This window comes from Malaya genurostris, chromosome 1 (genome assembly GCF_030247185.1).
Source record: "Malaya genurostris strain Urasoe2022 chromosome 1, Malgen_1.1, whole genome shotgun sequence".
NCBI lineage: Eukaryota > Metazoa > Arthropoda > Insecta > Diptera > Culicidae > Malaya > Malaya genurostris.
The window spans coordinates 40871854-40892482 of NC_080570.1; the positions used below are offsets into that span (position 1 = coordinate 40871854).

Below are 20629 nucleotides of genomic sequence, written 5' to 3' on the forward strand. Positions count from 1 at the left end.
AATAGAGAGGAGTGTGCAGGAGATAAATGTTAGAAAATGCGGTTCATTCATTTGCTGGATTAAGTGAAGTAATTAGTTTTATCATTTCAAAAAAAAAAAATAACTGTCGTTACTGTCTGTCTCTGAATTACCAACAATGCAAAGAGATAATAAATAAACGGAAGAAAGATTGTCAACAATGAGCTGCTATATCGCAGGGGTGATAGTTTGTTCAACTACGAGAACTAGGTCGATACTGATAAGTTTATTTGAACGAGTTTTCCACTTAAACAGTTCAATCCATACGGCTCAACAACCGAGGATAGTCGTGCTTCCTGCTTTTATAAACAAACTGTTCGGAATGGAGAAGTCACACCTGAACCAAAAAAAAAAATGTCATGTGGATTTCTAGGGTTTCCCGTGTGCCAGAAATGATATAATTCAATTTCAGATTTTAATTTTACGCAACGTTAAAACTAATGAACCAATCGTGTTACCTCATGGCGCCAGCACTAAGATGCGAAACGAAATCGAGCAGCATTTAAAAAAAACGCGAAACACAGTTGTTTTCCTAATGAAGCCAAACTTCAGTTCACAAAACTTTACACATTATCATGATATTAACGAAGATTTTAGCTTTACCAATTCGACAACGACACGGCCAGTAAATAGAATACGTTGGAGAGTGTTTCCGTCATTATAACTGTCGGCGCCGCTGCCAGGTTGTTGTTCATTAGAGAGATGTAGCTTTAATTCAACCATGGAAAATTGGCTTGACAATCGCCTTAATGTAAATCGGATTGATGTTGATTTCCGTCAGTGGAATGTGTTGTTTTTTTTTTGGGTAGTTCTTCTGATTTCATCATATTTCCTTTTCGGAAAGAAATCCGTTACCGTTGTCATGATTAAAAATCATGAAATCAATTAATTTACCTTCTCTTGAAATTGTGAGAATGCTCAAAATGAACCAAATTATGAACTATAACTCTTCTTTCCTGAAAACTTGCAGTATTTATTGTTTCATCCGAAACTCATAACTCCACTTTCTTCCCGTATATCATTCTGAATTTTCTGAATAAAATGCCGTGTGGCATCCGGCAGTATTGTTTCAACCAAGAATTGATCCACTGGTTTCCTATTCTATGTCGTAAAAGGCCACTAATACGGGAGCTCGCCAGTCAAGGTGTATTTCCGTGCCGATGACTCAATGACTGCAGGAGCCTTAAGAGGCAGTCGTAAATGGAACGTTTGTGGGCCCTTGTGGAGCTAGAACTCCGTCTCACAACTCAAAAACGTTGTTACAGTTAGTTAGTTTCGACTAATTGAAAGCATAGACAGAAAATATGTCTATTTGCTGCAGCATATTTGTCGTATAACCGGTCTTCACCGATCGATGATTTCATATTCTTCATATTGTATGAATTCCAGTGGAGCTAAAGCCATCAATAGTAAATTTATATTTATTTATTTGCATTCATACTATACATAATTGTTCAGTGTTAGTTCATCATGCTACCAAGCGAAGTGCAATATCTTATCTCTTCTGAACACTGACTGATTATGGGTCGTTTGTTGATTCTGCAAAGCAAAAAGCTTTTGGTAAGGCTTGTTGATATGATTACGTATTTCACTCAAGTATCTGAATTTCAAATGCGGGATGATGTAACTAGGGATGTCGTAATATCGATCGATTAATCGAGTAATCGATTAATAACCCAGATAATCGAGTAATATTTAATCGATTAGTTTGAAGCTAATATTCGATTATTGAGCTAGTCGAATTAAAAAGATCCCATAGTAAAAAAATCGAATGAATATTCAAGTAATCGATTAATAACCCAGATAATCGAATAAATTTCAATCGATTAGTTTCAAAATAATACTCGATTATTAAATAATCGAGTAATTCGAAAATTCAGACATCCCTATATGTAACTATTGCACCTTCGTCCTACGAGACCAGACCTAATAAGATGGACGATGCAGTTGGGATTTCACCCGCGGTAGAAAATTCGGATGCTGAACATGGTCAGTCACCAACTATCTCAGATGAGTTGGCTAAAGCTGGTACCACGAATGAAAGATCCAACTTTATCACTGTTATCTATTTAATAAAGCACAGCATCCGGGTTTTTGGTTCTCTGGATCCATGCACTGTATCTTACGGTTGTAAGAGCATCTTCTATTCCCGCGAAATACATGTAAGTGACTCTGCTTACATATCCGCCAAACTCTTCTTATTTGCTTTTCGGTAACAGCTATAGTAAGAAGGTCTGGAATGGTGATAAATCTACTCCACTGGAAAGCTCTTGAACGGATGGTAGCTTCACTTCAAATTAAATCACATCACTTAAGGTTGCTTTACAATACTATTTCAATGTGATACGGTACGTCCTTCATGCAATGGCATAACGCCAAATCCGACCAGATAATTGTCGGACCGCCGGAGAGCCTTCAGGAGAGAGCCGCTTTTAAAGACACTTTTCCAAATATACCTATCCATTCATGGTGCATGCGATAACGAAAGGTGTATTCCGCTCTCCGCAAGTACAATTCGCTTGCCAAATTAAGAACTTTTTGGCGAGCTTCGGAGGTTCTCGGGAACGTCATACTCATCCTTAGCAATCACTCTCAGGTTCCCTGGAATCTGGTTATAGTCCACCTTCACATATGTCTTTTGGTCGTACTTCTTCCGGGCACAGCTTTTTGCGACCGTATTCTGTTTCTCGTTACGGTTTGCGAACTTCTGAACCTTTGTCGCTCGAGTTTCTGTAAGGAGTGTATCGAAAATAAGCTATCCACATACATTTGTGTTGTACGAATGTATTTGTGATGGTTTTTATTGCTCAGATCACAGCATGCTGTGCGTTTTGGCTGTCAGCTTTCGTTTGTTTACTTGTTTCTGCGGTTGAAATTCTGCGTTTTCAAAATGTCGCGTATTGAGAAGCCAGTGAAAATTAAGGTTTCGGACACATAGCGCAGTGAGAAGGGTATCACTAGGCGAAGATTGGCGAAGCGGTTAGGAATTCATCATGTCAGTGTTAAAACCATCATTAATAAGTTTGGGGAACACTATTCTTTGGATGAGCTACCAGGAAGAGGTAGAAAACCCGGTTTTTCCAACCCGAAACTGAACCAGAAAGTGGTATCTCTAATCATAAAGAACGAATCAATGTCAATACGTGATTTGGCCAAAAAAAGGCAGGAACGAGTGTCGGAATGATCCAGCGTGTCAAGAAGCGAAATCACCTGAAGACCTACAAGAAGCAGAAAATCTCGAAAAAAGAAGTGTAGAACAGAAGAAGCGAACAGTACCAAGGGCCCGGGAATTGTATTCGAGTCTTTTGCAGTGTCCGGATGCATGCGTTTTGATGAACGATGAGACTTACATGAAGGAAGACTCAAAAACTCTCCAGGTCAACAATACTTTATGTATTGTGAGCGATGCGGACAGGTCGATTCAAATGGAGAAATTCGGTCGAAAAGTACTGGTATGACAAGCAATAAGTTTCTGTGGTTTGAAGTCAACCATTTTTTACACTACCGGAACTATAAAGGCAAAAATCTATCCATCTGAGTGTGTTCAGAAGAGATTACTGCCTTTACATAAGAAGCATAACACACATCCACTGTTTTGGCCGGATTTAGCGTCGGCTCACTATGCCAAAACCACTCTTCAATTGGCTTGCGGAAAAGAGTATAAATTTCATTGAGGAAAATATCAATTCCCCAAATTGCCCTCAGATTCGACCCATCGAACGTTACTGGGCAATCGTGAAGAGGGTCTTCAAGAAGACTGATAAGGCAACTGAGAACATGCAGGAATTCAAAAAAATTTGGGCTCAAGCGTCCAAAAAATGCGATGCAACACTTGTCCGGAACTTGATGAAGAGCGTTCGATCAAAAGTTCGAAAATTCGTGAAGGAATAACATAAATTCCATCCGGTTTTCATTATGCTCAAGTTTAACCTCGTACAATAAAGGATAAATTTTTAGTTTGAATAAAATATCGTTTTTTATCATAATTTGAAAGAAAAATTTGTGGATAGCTTATTTTCGATACACTCCTTGTTCTGCACGAATGTCTTGCTCACATGTTACTGTTCAGCCAGTGAACTGTTTAGTTACACTGTGTTTAGTTACATCTCGAACTGAGTTTAAAGACCCCCACCACGTGTTCGTGACCGTTCTCGTTGACCCTCACGCCATTTTTGTCCGGATCTTCGCATCCGACCAAAAGTCAGACATTCTTCGAACCGTTTTATCATACCAGACAATTCGTGATTCTAACTTTTTTGTCGTGAATACGACTTACTTTACTATGGGGCGCATTAAACCAGTTTCGCATCATTTGGCACTGCGAGCGGATGTGTCGGTTTGTACGCAAAGCTAATTTCAATTCAAGCAAGAACGATTGCATTATTCGAACAATAACAGGATCTTGGTGGGGTGCTCATCCGGAAGATCTAATAAAATTGTATCAGACAACGATACTTTCAGTGATGGAATATGGATGCGTTTGCTTTCGTTCCACTGCAAACTCTCATATTATCATATTAGAGCGAATTCAATATCGTTGTTTGCGAATTGCTTTAGGCTGCATGCATTCGACACATACAATGAGTCTTGATGTTCTGGCGGGAGTTCTTCAATTGAAAGATCGTTTTTGGGAGCTTTCATCGCGATTGCTAATAAGATGTGAATCCCCTGGTTATTAATAACTTCGAAAGGCTAGTTGAGCTTCAATCTCAAACAAGATTCATGACAGTATATTTTAACCATATGTCTCAGGAAATCAACCTTTCAAGATATATTCTTATCCGTGTCAGCCTCTGAAATGTCCCTGACTCAACTATATTTTTCGACACATCCATGCAGTGCGAAGTGCGTGGAATCCCGGAACACCTACGCTCGTTGGAAGTCCCAAAAATATTTACAAGTAAGTTCAGGCATATTGACTCTGTGAAAATATTTTACACGGACGGATTACGAATTGAAGAGGGTATGGTATATTCAACAATAATGTTTCGGTCTCATTTAGGCTTCAAGAACCTGCATCTGTTTATATAGCAGAGTTAGCAGCAGTTCATTACATTTTGAGTGTGATCGTCACATTATCTCCAAACCATTATTTTCTTTCCACAGATAGTCTGAGTGCAATTAAAGCCATTCGCTCAAACGCTGCTGGCAAAAATGAACCTTTTTTCTTGGGCAAAATAAAACAGTGCCTGAACGTCATATTGAATAATAATTATCAAATCACAATAGTTTGGGTCCCGGCTCATTGCTCCATTCCAGTCAATGAAAGAGCTGATATTTTAGCCAAACGTGGTGCTATTGAGGGTGAAATTTATGAGAGACCGATTGCTTTCAACGAATTCTATAGCTCGTCTCGCCAAAGAACACTTACCAGCTGGCAAGTTTCTTGGGATAAAGATGATCTGGGTCGGTGCATGCACTCAATTATTCTTAAAATATCGACAAAGGCATGGTTCAGGGGACTGGATGTGAGTAGAGATTTCATTCGTGTGATGTCCAGACTCATGTCCAATCACTACACGTAAGATGCACATCTCCTTCGAATTGGACTTTCCGAGACTAATCATTATACTTGTGGCGAAGGTTACCGCGATATTGACCATGTTGTTCGCACATGCGTGGAGTATCGTGATGTCAGATCTCAACTAATAAATTCCTTGCGTACCCATGGTAGACTATCCAATGTCCCAGTTCGCGACATTCTTGCTTGTCGTGACGTTCCTTACATGAAACTTCTTTATTATTTCATTAAGTCCATTGGAGTTACAATTTAAATTTTATTTTATGTTAGACTGTTTTCATGAGTTCAACCGAGAGCCAACTATATGATTTTGAATAAAAGTGATGAACTGATACAAACGAACCTGAAATAGTTATAAGATCATGTACAAAATAAATGTATTTCATTTAATGTAATTTATAATAACAACTCGCTTGATAAAAACAGTGTTTAGATTAACTAATAAATACCAACATACTAATATGATATTCGAAATGTATTAGGTTTAAAGTACTATGTATTGTGGATGCCACGGCGAGGAAAAACTTATGTATATTGCCTATGAAATAAACGTATTTATGAGAAAAAAAAGAACGATTGCATCAGCTGCTGGTGCTTTTCATTGGAGGGAAAGAAAACAAGAAACGAAAAGTGGACAACATTATATAAAATCAGCCGTTCTAATGGCTCTAAATGTTATCTAAAGAACTATTAAGATTACTTTTTTGCAAATCGAAGGTAGAAATCATCAGTTTAGTGGAAATCCAAAATAATTTGATTTGATTCGTGCAATTTTCGCTGTGCGAAAATCGTTCGAGAAAAATGTTCCGAACTGTGCTAAATATCGTAGAGAATTCCACAATTTGGTCCTTCTAAAAGGCAGAAATGAATCATGTACAGCATCTTGATAGTTTCTTTCAATGAAATATGCAAATCCGAAATGAGATAATCGACGTCAAAAATCATTGAAAATTTTAGTAGTGAAAAGGGGAAAAGTTTCGCAATTCACACAATCGATCAACTATCAATTCGAATTCGAAAGTGTAAAGAAATCGTGTCAGTTTTATTCGTATTCACGACATCGAGTTATGTCTCTGACATTACACACCCGTACTTTTTTATTTATCCTATCCATTGCATCCATTACATTCAACAGGTATCGAAAGAGAATGCAAAAAATAGAACAGTCAACGAAAATGTTAGGGGCGGATCGTCTACCAATTTGTGCTTGAACTTTGGAGCTCCTTCCGATCCGACACGTTTTGAGCATCTTCAAACGTGCAGTTGGAGAAGGTCGATGTTGAAAACAACCGGTGTCTCCTCTTCTCCCATACCCATATAAAAAATAACCTTTTTTCGATACGACGGTACGCACGGGACCGACCCTTAGAATAGTAGAAATCGATTCTTCGGCCGAAGTATCGCCTCAGGCTCAGGTTTGCGGCAGACCATCGGGACGTGTCCGGTAAAGTCAGTCTCGCTCGCATGGCCAAGGGTAATTCGTTTGATGATAGGTTCGTGGCTGGCATGTTTAGTGATCGATGCTCTATGTGCTAATCTGGGACAACCTTGGGCGTTCCGAGTAGAGAACCAGCAAATGTTCGAAGTACACGAAGCCCGGTAAAGCCACCCGCCAAAGGCAACCGGATTCATACATGCATGACGGTGAAGCCTTTTTTTTACAACGCTCGATTCAACCCTCTCTCTATCCCGTCCTGCCCTCCCTTTCCACATGCACAAGCAAACCAAACCAAGCCAATATTTGCTGTTCGGTACCATTTTTCAACTGAGTCGGGTGTTCTTGGATAGTTCGATGGTTTTTTTTTTGTTTTCTGGGTTTGTGGGTAATTACAATAAAAATAATAATGAAATTGAAATCGATTTTCCATGCGGCCGGTGTGCGGTGACCGGCGAAGCCTTCTGCGGGTAAGTTTCCACTTCGTTTTCGATTTTGCAGCGTGTTCTTCGTTCGCTGCACGCACCGGTTTCGATCGCATGCCAGCAGGTGTCCGCTGTTTGGTAGCGAATTTAAATGAGAAAATATTATCTCATAAATAGCGATGATCATGAGTGCCATCCAGGAAAACACTCGAGTTTTTTTTTTCTCTCTCTCTCTCTCTCTATCTATCTCTGTCTGTAGCGCGCTTTTGTTGCCAACGTGAATGAGTTGAAGTCAATATGAAGCAATTAGTCAAGGTTTTTACGATGTAAAGCCACGGTAGATCAACTTTTACATGAAAACAATGGCCCTGAATGGAACTTAACGGTTACACTTTACCATACATTGGATATTGGCGAGGACTTTGCGATATAGAAAATCGAAAGTGATAAATAACGTTATGTTTGTGGTTGACTAGAACGTAAGTAAGAATTGTTAAATCATTTATTAATTAGTCACATCTTGGTTCCCTGTCAAATAGTAAGGATTTGGAAGCCGCGGCATTCCCTAAAGGTTCAGACTCAAATTTAAAAATTCTCCCGAAGCTTCACTCCATGCAGCTTAACTCATTTCTTCGACACTCAAACCAAAACGAATATTTTTTTCGTGGATCAAAGACTGGCAGTTCTAGTCTCGTGATCGATGGAGGTTTTTAAGCAGATTCCCATTCCGGATCAACAATCGAGCATGAATCAATTGTAATTGATTCGAGCCCACTGCGAATAAAGACTGTCCCAGAAAATATGGACGCAACCAAAAACCGCTGCCATTTTGCAATGGTTCAGAATCTGTCAATTTTTATGGCTGCGTCCTGTTGTTTACACTCTTTTCTAACCACTTGTGCAGTTGCTCATTCCTTTTTTCATTAGTTTGTTTCGAAATGCGTGGACTTTCAGCAGAACAACGTCGAAAAATTGTGTATAAATGAAGCACAGAACACAGACTGTCACTGAGAAGGATAGGAAAAATGAAAGGAGTAAGTGAAAAAGTCGTGCGAAATGCACAATTTGGTAAGAAAGCTATGGTCTGGCAAGCAATTTGTAGCTGCTGTAAGCTTTCGAAACCCTTCATCACCACTGCTTCAATGAACAGCGAAATATACATCAAGGAATGTTTACAAAAATGACTTCTACCCATGATTCGAAGCCACAAGGATCCTGTTGTCTTCTGGCCAGATCTTGCTTCTTGCCACTACTCGAAATCAACGGTAGAATGGTATACTACCAAAAATGTCACTTTCGTCCCAAAAGACATGAACCCACCAAATTGCCCACAACTTCGACCAATTGAGAAGTTTTGGGCAATAACGAAGGCACATCTTAGGAAACATGTCTCGGCAGCCGAAATCAATCAACAGTTCGAAAAAGATTGGAAAAAAGTGTCAAAACTTGTCGCCAAGAAGTCTGTACGGAATTTAATGAGGAACGTTCGCAAGAAGGTGCGCCAGCTAGTCTACAATGGCTAAGTAGCAAATGTTAAGAATAATATTATCAGTATATCGAATAAAATTTGAATATCTAACACTTGTGAATTATTTATAGCGAAATCAAAGTGCGTCTATACTTTCTGGAACAGTCTTTAGTGAAGAAATACTCTGATTTCTAAGCGATGCTTGAACCGATTTTCACAAATATTTATTTAATTTAAAGCTCATATTATCTCAAAAGCTACTGTGAAATTTCATCCGGATTTGACTTCCGGTTCCGCAATTACAGAGCGATGAGTGATAAAGCTTTCATACCGCCATATTAAATGACAATACAAAACCAGTAAGCGCCGGTACGAGTTGGCACGGAAGAAGAAAACACAACTCGACATTACAAACTATGCACACAGTGGACTTTGTTCAAGCGTGTACGAACGCTATAAAAACCAACACCTAAGCTGATTACTTACTCACTTTCCTCAGATAGAGCGTGACCGATTTTCACAAACTTAGGTTCAAGTTGAAGGTCTTATGATCCCATACAAAGCTTTAGAATTTCATCTGAATACAACTTTCGGTTCCGGAATTACGTAGTAATTACGGAGTATTCAAAAATGTATAGCATCACTTTAAGCGTAAAACGTAAAAAAAGCTAGCTTCTAAGCTAGGCTCAAAACTATTCCAACTGTTAGTCATAGTTAGAAGACGGCCTATCAAGTTAACTCCGATTCCGGAAGCATCGAAAATAGTGTAAAAACTGCAAAATGAAACTCAGATTATTTGCTCATTTAGCCGATTTTCATGAACTTTAGGCTTTATAATCGCAAATAAAATTCCAGAACTTCATCTGTATTCGACTTCCGGTTTCGGAGGTACTGGGTTAAGTGGTCCTCGAAATTGGGTTTCGGAAGTATTGGAAATAGTAGTTAAAAACGCCAAAGTAATTTTGTTACCCGGGAATCAAAGCACTTGGCTGGGTGCTGCTACCCCACCCGCAGTATTTACTAGACTTGGCCCCTTTCGATTACTAATTGTTTGCATCGATGAGCCACGCATTGACTGAGCAGCAGCAGATTCCTACGAAGAAGTCGAACAGGATGTCTGATTGGTTTACTTCAAAAGACGAACATGCCAATTGGCGCGGTATCCATAAATTACTAGAAAGGTAGTCAAGATGTGTAGAAAGCAATGGTCAACACTGAATTTTTTTATTTTTTCATTCAAAATTAGTGTTTATTTTTGTTTATTTGTGTATTTTGTTTATTTGTGTGTTTCATTTGAACAAGAAAAATACTCATTTCAAACGACATTTCCACCCCCCGTAACATCATTATTGACAAGAAGGTCATTCAAAACAACATCAAAGAAATAAATGTATCTACTTACCCTAATATCACTAGTTCGCCATACTTTACGCGGGGTTTGTCTGTGTCAGCGTCGCCTTCTATTATCACAGGAGACTCGGTGCCGTCAGTGCTGGAATAGAGAGAAGAAAAAAAAACAATTAAGAAACGATTAGTATAAATCGTTTTTATTTTTCTCTGTTTAACGCCGGGTGTGGCCTTTGACTTTTCTGCAGAAGGTTAATTGTTTGGGTCATAACAGAGATATGTAGTTTCTTTTTTTTATCATTTTTCGAAAAAATTATGCAATGAGACACTACTTATAGGGCTCATTTGATTTGCATCATTTTGCAGAAAGTGGCATGTTGGTACGTTTCGGCGTTTAAGAGCTATTAGACTTTTTCGGTTTTTGTAAGACAATTTAAGCATTAATTTAAACGAGATAAAAAAAATAATACCTTCTCAAATTTATTTTACAACTTTTTTCATTATTGACCTATCAGAAACCATTTATAGTTCATTTTTCTCGATCTAGCATCTGGAATATTAGAAGGTTGACTAGTTTTTGATGAAAAAAAAAATCAGAACTATTTAATTGTAGCTTATATTAAAAATCTTAGTGAAGCAAAATTGTGCACAATAATATTAGCTTGACAACTCTTCGGAAGGCAATTTTCTCCTAAAACTGCCCACAAAAAAAGTTAGAATAGTAAAAGTGATTTTTTAAGAGCCGCTCTACTTTTACTCCAAAAACTTGATGTAACTCGATCAAATGAAGAGCTAGGAAAGTGACTTCTTCAGCAAAGTTGCTCAAAATAAAATTCCCTAAAACTTTGATGTGAAGTGGGATAATTTTTTAATTCAATTAAAAAAGTTAGACTCAGGATTTCAATCCAAATTTGGACTACCCTAATGATCTCTTTCATCAAAAGAGGCGCCAGTTGATTACAAATAACTTTTGTGTAGACACCAACTACAAAAAGGTAATATTTAATAACGAAAATAATTTTGTCAAGCTAATTCCTCGTTTTGGCCCACCGTGCAGTGTGTGAGCCTCGTTGGTTTACGACCGATCGTACCTATTTTAACCTTACCGATTCCCAGTTTTCGGTTCCGGAAGTGCCAGAAATAGTGGTCCAATATTCCCAAATGAAGCTCACTCCAATTTCTCAAAAATGGCTGAGCCGATTTTCATTTCATTTCATTTTTTATGTTCTGCAAAATCTTACCCCGTTACTGCAAAACCGGAAGTCGAATCCAGACGAAATTCAATAGCAAACTATGGGCCGACGAGACCTTTCATTTGAACCGAAGGTTACCGAAATCGATCAAGTTATCCCGGAGAAAATCGAGTGGACATTTGCGTTAGGAAAGACCGGGCCCAAACCGGAGACGGGGCTCAGTTAGCTGGATGACACTGAGTCAATTTAGTTTGACGTCAATATCGTGTTCATGTCCAAACGTTACTTTACCTTATTTAGTATTTGATACTTTTAAAAGTTCATATCGTCGTGCTGAATTCGGAGATTATCGAGTGTTTTCGATTACGTAGAAAATAAAATTATTATTGCGTCTCGAAAACTAATTGTCTGTGCGGGGCAAAACCAGACACCTAATTCGACGAAATCTTGAAAAATAAATATATTTCATAGTTTGCTACTAAAAACTTGATTTACTTTCAATTTGAACGAAACGTTTAGTTTTAGCAGGGCGGCAAGTATGAAGACAGTAGCTATATATTCGGAAAACAGATTATGTCTAACAAAAAGTTGAAACCAACAGACCCATTCATTCGAACATGGTTTCATTTCCTGTTTAGCTCCATAGGGTGTCTGGTTTAGCACAACGGTCTTTGAAATTGTTAATTTTGGGTAAACTCATAGTTGTAATGAGTGTTTTTTTAATTATCAAAAAGTGTCCGGTTTAACCCTGGTCTCCCCTATATGATTTCGAAATGGCAAATAACTTCGAAACGGAAATTACACTGATTTCTTCAAACGCAACTTATCGGAATGTCTTTTCATACTGCCACGCAAAGGAACAGCCTAAAGGAGTATTTCAAGATGAATGAAAATACCGTTTCCCTAAAAATAATTGGTTTGGCCGGCGATATGCAGTTGTTACCTAGCAAGCCAAAGCTTCATCCTTACCGGCACGGTGAACTAGGAAATGTGCCGTGAAGTAGACTGACGACAGCTGTTCGATTAGAATGACAGCTTTGTTCCAAATGAGTAAACGTACAATGTAAAGCTAACGAAATTGCCAACATATCGGATTAAATGTTTCGAATTGTAGCCAACATTACGGATGAGATGTCGTCAATCTGGTTACAAGCACTCTACCGTGAAGAATGCCTAAAGAAGCGACTGTAGCCGTTCCTACGCAACCATGACGCTCCCTCACTATTCTGCCCTGATTTGACATCTTGTCACTACGCCAAAGATGGAGCGAATGGAGCCCGTGTTGTACCGAAAGAGGCGAATCCACCTAACTGGCCGAAGTTACGAGCTATTGAGCGGTATTGAGCTCTCGGGAAAAAGAATCTTTCTCAATAGAAACAACAAGCTACAATTAGAGAGCAATTTCGATCATCTTGGACAAAAGCAAGCAGCGAAATATATTGCACAGACCCTAATGACTGGAGTGAACTCAAAAGTTAGTAGTTTCTTCACACAGCCTAATTAACATATCTGCTGAAAAGTCCCGGGCCTAACACATAGATGGCGCTAGTTTTAGTGCAATACTACCCTTTAAAAGACAGCTGTCAAAATTTCCTGGTATTCTATTCATTAGTTTGTGAGTTATTGTGCTAAAAGTGACGCTACTTTTGTTTTTTTAACAATGGATCAAAAATATTTTTGTGTTTTGATTTTACACTGCTTCTTGATAGGAAAAAATACCATTCAAATGGTCAATGGCTTGTAAAGTGTTATGGAGACTCCGCTTCATCAGAAACAACAATAAAGCGTTGGTTTGCTAACTTTAAACGTGGTCGTTGACGGCGGTAACACCAGAAAAGTCCAAAAAATCGATTTGAATGATTACAAAGTGAAGCATTTGACTATGAGAAAGTTCTGTTCAAATTGGGTGCCACGTTTGCTCACTGTTGTCCTAAAACGAGAACATGATGATGATTCTGAGCCGTGTGTGGCCATGTTTGAACGTAACAAACCGAATTTTTTGCATCGATATGTGACAATGGATGGAACATGTATTCATCACTTCACTCCGGAATCAAAACGATCGTCATCTGAGTGGACAGCATTCAAACATTCAAAGCGCCCGAAAGCACACCAATCGGCTGGAAAGGTTATGGCCTCGGTATTTTGGGATGTGCGTGGTGTAATATTTATCGACTATCTTGAGAAAGGAAATACCATTAACAGTGAATATTTTATAGCGTTTTTGGAGAGTTTCCGAACGCATATGGCAAAGAAAAAAACCTGTTTTAATCCACCCAGTGGCGTAATGATGCCTTTCTCATATCAATCATACTATCATATATAATACTGTGGTATTCTTCAAAATAATTTTCTTCGATTCTTAAAAGAATAACCGAAATCGGTTTGTTTGACCATCTACTGATAAAAACTATCAATTGGAAAAGATTTGAGGTCGATTTAGAATTTTTTCAAGGTTTTTCCCCTATTTAAGTGATGGTATTCAATTTTTAACACACTTTACCCTATATTTCCGGATCCTGAAGTCGGATCCGCATGAAATTCAGGAATTACGCATGGGACCACAGGACCTTTCATTGGAACCTAAGTTTGTGAAAATCGGTCGCGCTATCTATGAGAAAAGTTAGAACACATATTTTATTTATTTTGCACGTTTTACCCCATAACTCCCGAACGGGAAGTCGGATCCAAATAATATTTAGGAATTTTGTATGGGATCACAAGACCTTTCATTTGAATTTATGTTTGTGAAAATCGGTTCAGCCACCTCCGAGAAAAGTTAGTGCAAAAAAACGTTACATACACACATACGCACATACACACATACACATACACACACACACACAGAGAGAGAGGTTATCGCTGAAACTGAGGCCTATTTTGAGGCAAAAGATAAACCGTTCTACAAAAGTTGTATTGAAATGTTGGATGTTGCAAAATGGCTAATAATGCACAATTAAATTAGCACAAAAAACGCATCTTGTGTCTGTGTCTGACAGCAAAGCAGAAGTGAAGATAGACTTGTGATGCGGTGTGTGTTGTTTTTCTGTTTGGATGTGGCGGCCAAGTAAAGCGAAGCATGCTTGGTTTCGTCTGGTCACCACAGAACTGTCTCTTCTTGTGTTTTCATATGCAGGGTTGTTTAGTTGGCAAAACAATTTCTCCGGTTAAGAGCTAGCTAGGGGTTCGAGCCCCGTCTCTGCGGTAACATTTTCGCGGTTTTCATTACATAATTGCATTCACATGTCAATTTTTCAATCTGTTTTCCGCGTTAGATACTGATCAAATTTAAAACTAACTCAAGACATCTCTACGTGCAAACAAAACTAAAAAAAATTCAATTGTTTAGTCAAATACAAACAAAAAACGAAAAAAAGTTCCTGAACGGCTATTGGCTTGCTAGCAAATTTCCTATTGTCCAGTTCGAAATAATCTGATCAGGAAGACTAAAACTGTCCCGGCGCTGCCAACCGAAAACCAACTGTACAAAATCACAGTGCCATCACATCACATCGCTCGTAAGTCGGGTACAGAAACGGTAACTTGTGTAATTGGACCACTCGGCGGCATGTTATCTTCTGTGTCGTAATCGCAGTTTGCTTGATGCACATTTCGCAACTTCGTGCTGCTGTGGACGGCTGACATTGTTTCGTTTACTTATTTGTTTTTCTATCTCACTCGCACTCGCATATAGTGACAAGAAAAAATATGTCAAATAAAAAAACCTAAGCGATTAGACGATATTGTTTAAGCTCATGTAATTCGAATATATGTTATCTTCGAAATCTAAAAAAACTAAAGTTTAACTAATTGATGAATCATTTTGATTTACTAGACTTTTAATCCGACGACTAAAAGATTTTTTTTTTCAAATCCGACATACCCTTAGTGCACTACTGCTAGCAAAACGGAAAGTTTTATCGCGTGTACAAAACTTCCCACGGACGGGTACGCGCGCGCTGACGAATTGCATTCAATGACGTGAATGCAAGGGTCTCCTCCATTCGAACAACATTATTGCGAAAGCTAGTTCGCTGGTGACCTTCCCTGACGTCAGGTGAACCAGCGAACGGTGCAAGTTGGGCCACTTACGAAAATATTTTCATTGCGAGCAAAGTATCTGCACCGCCAAAGTGTCGTTGTGCCACGGTGAGAAAAAAATCGTGTGGAAGTCTACGAATGCTTCATCAATCGGACAGTTTGTTTCTTCGAACCGGACGGAGATATTGAAATAGTAAAACGGATTGAATGCTGGACCATCCTCCGGATATCAGTGGAAACAATCGGACGAATTGTTGTGTTGCCAATTCTCACCCACTGTGCAAATGATGCCCGGAAAGCTGCGCCGATGTGTGTCTGCGCTCGGATGGCCAGGTGCTGCCCAGGTGAAATACCTCCACTCTGGCCGCCGGTTTCCCCGTCGTTGTAGGTTAGCTACCACTGCTGCATCCCGATCTATTCCCACTCTGACTGACACTCGCTCACGGGTAGAGCAAGCGCTCTGCTGTGCTCGTCTGTGTGTGGCGGAACTATTTTCGCGGTCGTTAAACCCCACTGGCAGGAGGCCCCAGCATGAGGCAGGCAGACAGGCAGTTCCCCGTAAAACCGTTAGCTCTCAGAATCGTACACGGCATGAAATGACCGATGGGGAACAGTTCTCTTCCGGGTTCGAAATCGGTGGTGAATCGATTATGGTTTAAATTGTTTTGCAAATTTGCACAATATCTGAACTCGTTTTGTTTTCTTTTTTTGATCAATCGTTGATTGCAGTTTGTAGTGTTTGCGACTTGCTAGCAACTGGACAGATATGGGTTCTTCAAATTGAAATAGTTTTATGTTCTGTTCCGAAGAGATTGTACGTTTTTGCCTTTCTCATATAGAAAGGCTATACAATCGCTGTGAAAACCGACTTTACAACCGAGACCCGGAGGGCCGAGTTTCATATACCATTCGACGAACTGAGCAAATCTCTGTGTGTGTATGTAGGTGACAAATAATGTCACTTAATTTTCTCAAAGATTACTGAACCGATTTTCACAAACTCAAACTCACATGAAAGGTCTTATGGTCCCATAGACTGTTAATAAATTTTATCTTCATCCGACTTCCGGTTCCGGAGTTACAGAGTCATATGCACCAAAAAAAGGAGAAAAAATCACACACGTTTCTCAGAGATGGCCGAATCAATTTTCACAAACTTACATTTAAATGAAAGGTCTTATGGCCTCACACAATTTTCCTGAGTTTCATTTGGATCTGACTTCCGGTTCCGGAATTACAAGGAAATATGTGCAAATTTATGAACAAATGCGCACTCAATTTTCTCGGAAATTTCTCAACCGATTTTCACAAATTAAGAAGCAAATGAAAGGTTTTAAAGTTCTTTAAAAAGTCCACGAAAAACTGATTCAGATCCGACTTCCGGTTCCGGTATTACAGTGCGATTAGTGAAAATTTTCAGTTTCATTAGTATTTTTTCACAAGCGATGGCGAAACGAGGTGCACATTTTTAAAAAACTTACTGCTAAATTCATCTAGTTGGCATATTTTGCTAGTTAGTAAATATATAAAACTACTTTGGGACTACTAATCCCCGATTTCCGCTTTCGAAAGCACCGATAATAGTTAAGAAAAACTAAAAAAAAAACACTTCGATTTTTCAACAACGGTTTAGCCGATTCTCACGAATCATAATTTAAATTAAAACTCTCATTGTCTTTAAATATACTGTGCAATTTCATCCCGATCCGACTTCCGGTTCCGAAATTATAAAGCGATGAGTGTCAAAACATTCAAATCGTCATTCAAAATGACGATACAAAGCTGGTACGTACCGACGTGTGGCTTTGCTCCGTTCGCAGCGTGCTTTGTTCAATTTCGTATAGCGTGCAGGGTTGCCACATTTAAATCTATATTTTTCAGGTGAAAAATATGGTAGTTTGTAAATATTTTATACAATTTGTACCTACTTGTTAGTATTATCACAAAATCATGATAATGATGCTTTTCTATAAAAGTACACTTATTGCCTTTGTCATATACAAAGTTTATGCAATCACTCGAAAAATTGACTAGTGAAAATTAACCCAGAAGGCTTAGGCTGCTGTCAGAGAGAACGCGATTTGCGATGCGATGAGAAACACTTTTAACGCAACGCGCTCACTCTGACAGGTTTGCTTTATTAAATGTAGTAAACTCGCACACGCGTCTTGACGCTTTGCGTGACGCTTCCACTCTGACAGCAACCAGGCACAAATCTCCAAGTACCTCGGGGAACGTGCCACTTGAGCGAATTAGTTCTGATTCTGATTCTGAGTATGTGTCAAATAATGTCACTCGTGAAATAAAAAATCTCATAGTCCCTTAAAAAAAAGTTTCTATAATCTCATAAGTTGTTGTTTAATTTCATCCGGGTCTAAATTCCGGTACCAGAACTATAGGGTAAAATGTGTTTAATATTCAAGATTTGAAAAAAAAATTCTTGATAGAAACTTCTAGTGACATTTTTGAAAATATAAGTATTATGAGAAAGGCATCATTTCTCACTTTATACGACGGTTTGTAATTTTTAACAGGTACTCATACTACCAGAACCGGAAATTGAGTCCGAATAAATTTGAATACCCACTTATGGTAATGTAAATCCTCTTATTTGAATTTAATTTTACATAAATCGGTAAGCGCACCTGCGAGAAATCGAGATAGGTTCTGTTTTGGTATGTTTGATCAATAAATCGTTTGACTAAGAAAAACAAAAAAAAATCTTTTTATAACACTCCCACACAACGTCTCGAAGCGGCCTAAAAAGGCTCCACAATCGGAAATTGCTTCTTCATTTGAGTTGAATTTCTCACGGTCGAACATTTTTTTTAAATCAGCGAGTATCCAGCAGTCACTAGGGGGGCAGTAACTAATTAACAACAAATATTCCACCGGGCTTTGATTTGATTTTAAGTTTATTTACTACAGGTGCTTCGTTAACTTCATTTGAACTTAGTGACGTTCTTGAAAAAAGTTAAAAAAATCATAGCAAAAAAAACAAAATCACCGCAACTAATTGGCAACAAACTATCCATTAAGCTTCGATATCTTTTGAAGCATATTCAGGAAGAGTGCTTCATTAACTTCATAAAAACTTAGCGAAGTACTCAGAAAAATAAAAAAAAATTAACCTGCAAATTCAAAATTACCGTAAATAATTTGCAACAAATAATCCACTGGGTTTCGATTTGTTTTTTAACTGCACTTACGAAGTACTTGACAAAATTGAAAAAAAATTGAGAAACAAATGCAATATTACCGTAACTAATTAGCAACAAACTATCCATCGGGCTTCGATATGTTTCGAAGCATATTTAGGAAGAGTGCTTCATTAACTTCATAAGAACTTAGCGAAGTACTCAGAAAAATAAAAAAAAATTAAACAAATTCAAAATTGCCGTAACTAATTAGCAGCAAATAATCCACTGGGTTTTGATTTGTTTTAGGGCTTATTTAGTAGTAGTGCTTCGTTAACTTCATATGAACTTAGTGAAGGTCTTGAAAACATATAAAAAAATGAGCTACAAATTCAAAATTACCGTAACTAATTAGCAACAACATATTCTCTGGATTTCGATTTGTTTTTAAGCTTATTTATTAACGATGCTTCGTTCACTTCATATTAACTTAGCGAAGTACTCAAAAAAGTTTTCGAAAAATTGAGCAACAAATTTAAAACTACCGTGACTAATTAGCAACAAAATATTTTCAGGATTTCGATTTGTTTTCAAGATTATTTGGTAGAGATGTTTTGTTCACTTGATATGAACTTAGCGAAGCACTCAAAAAAGTTTTCGAAAAATTTTGCAACAAATTTAAAACTACCGTAACTAATTAGCAACAAAATATTTTCTGGATTTCGATTTGTTTTTAAGTATATTTGGTAGAGATGTTTTGTTCACTTGATATGAACTTAGCGAAGTACGCAAAAAAATTTTCAAAAAATTAGGCAATAAATTGAAAACTACCGTAACTAATTAGCAACAACACATTCTCTGGATTTCGATTTGTTTTTAAGCTTATTTGGTAGAGATGTTTCGTACACTTCATATAAACGTAGCGAAGTACTCAAAAAAGTTTTTAAAAATTTGAGCAGCAAATTTAAAACTACCGTAACTAATGAGCAACAACATATTCTCTGGAGTTCGATTTGTTTTTCAACTTATTTAGTAGGGATGCTTCTTTCACTTCATATGAACTTAGCGAAGTACTCAAAAAAGATTACGAAAAATTGAGCAACAAATTTAAAACTACCGTAACTAATTAGCAACAACATAATCTCTGGAGTTCGATTTGTTTTTAAGATTATTTAGTAGGGATGCTTCGTTAACTTCATATGAACTTCGCGAAGTACTCAAAAATGTTTTCAAAAATTGAGCAACAAATTTAGAACTACCGTAACTAATTAGCAACAATATATTCTCTGGAGTTCGATTTGTTTTTAAGCTTATTTAGTAGGGATGCTTCGTTCACTTCATATGAACATAGCGAAGTACTCCAAAAAAGTTTTCGAAAAATTAAGCCACAAATTTAAAACTACCGTAACTATTTAGCAACAACATATTCTCTGTAGCTCGATTCGCTTTTAAGCTAATTTAGTAGGGATGTTTCGTTCACTTCATATGAACTTGGCGAAGTACTCAAAAAAGTTTTCGAAAAAATTGAGCAACAAATTCGAAATTATCGTAACTAATTAGCAACAAATTATTCACCTATTCGCGTTATCTACACGGTGGATGAGGAAGCGATTCGTAGAGCGTAATACCTTTAATTTAACCATCGTTGCCATCAACAATGGAAATAGGCAAACGATTTGTTTATGAAATTGCCCGACGTTTCGACCATTTTTTTATGGCCTTTCTCAAGGGAAATTTGGTCTAATCGTTACTGTCAGTCCCTCGCACTGATAACTTCAACGAGAGCTCATCTTTTTCACATATATACACCACTGTTGTATAAAGTGTGCACGCATCATGAGAGCGTTTGTTTATTTCCTTTTACCTCTTCCACTCAATCGCCCCAAAGTGCTAGAGCATTAGCTAATAAATTCTCTGAGGTGGATGCAGATACTTTCACAGAGGTGTACACGCCGGTGAGCACTCTGGTGTATGGTTTGCGTAGAAGAAGCGTGGGCACGCAAAATCAGCAAAATAAAACAATTTATCGTAAAATTTTCGGTTT

The 20629-nt window shown here is 38.0% G+C and overlaps 1 protein-coding gene across 1 annotated transcript in view; it reads right to left on the minus strand.

Moving 5' to 3' along the window:
• The window catches only part of LOC131437757 (protein pellino), a 99877-nt gene that overhangs the window by 40624 nt on the left and 38624 nt on the right, over positions 1-20629 (minus strand). The window contains exon 2 of the mRNA XM_058607318.1: positions 10270-10359. Within this exon, the coding sequence (XP_058463301.1) occupies positions 10270-10359 (90 nt within the window). The remainder of the gene's footprint in view (positions 1-10269; positions 10360-20629) is intronic.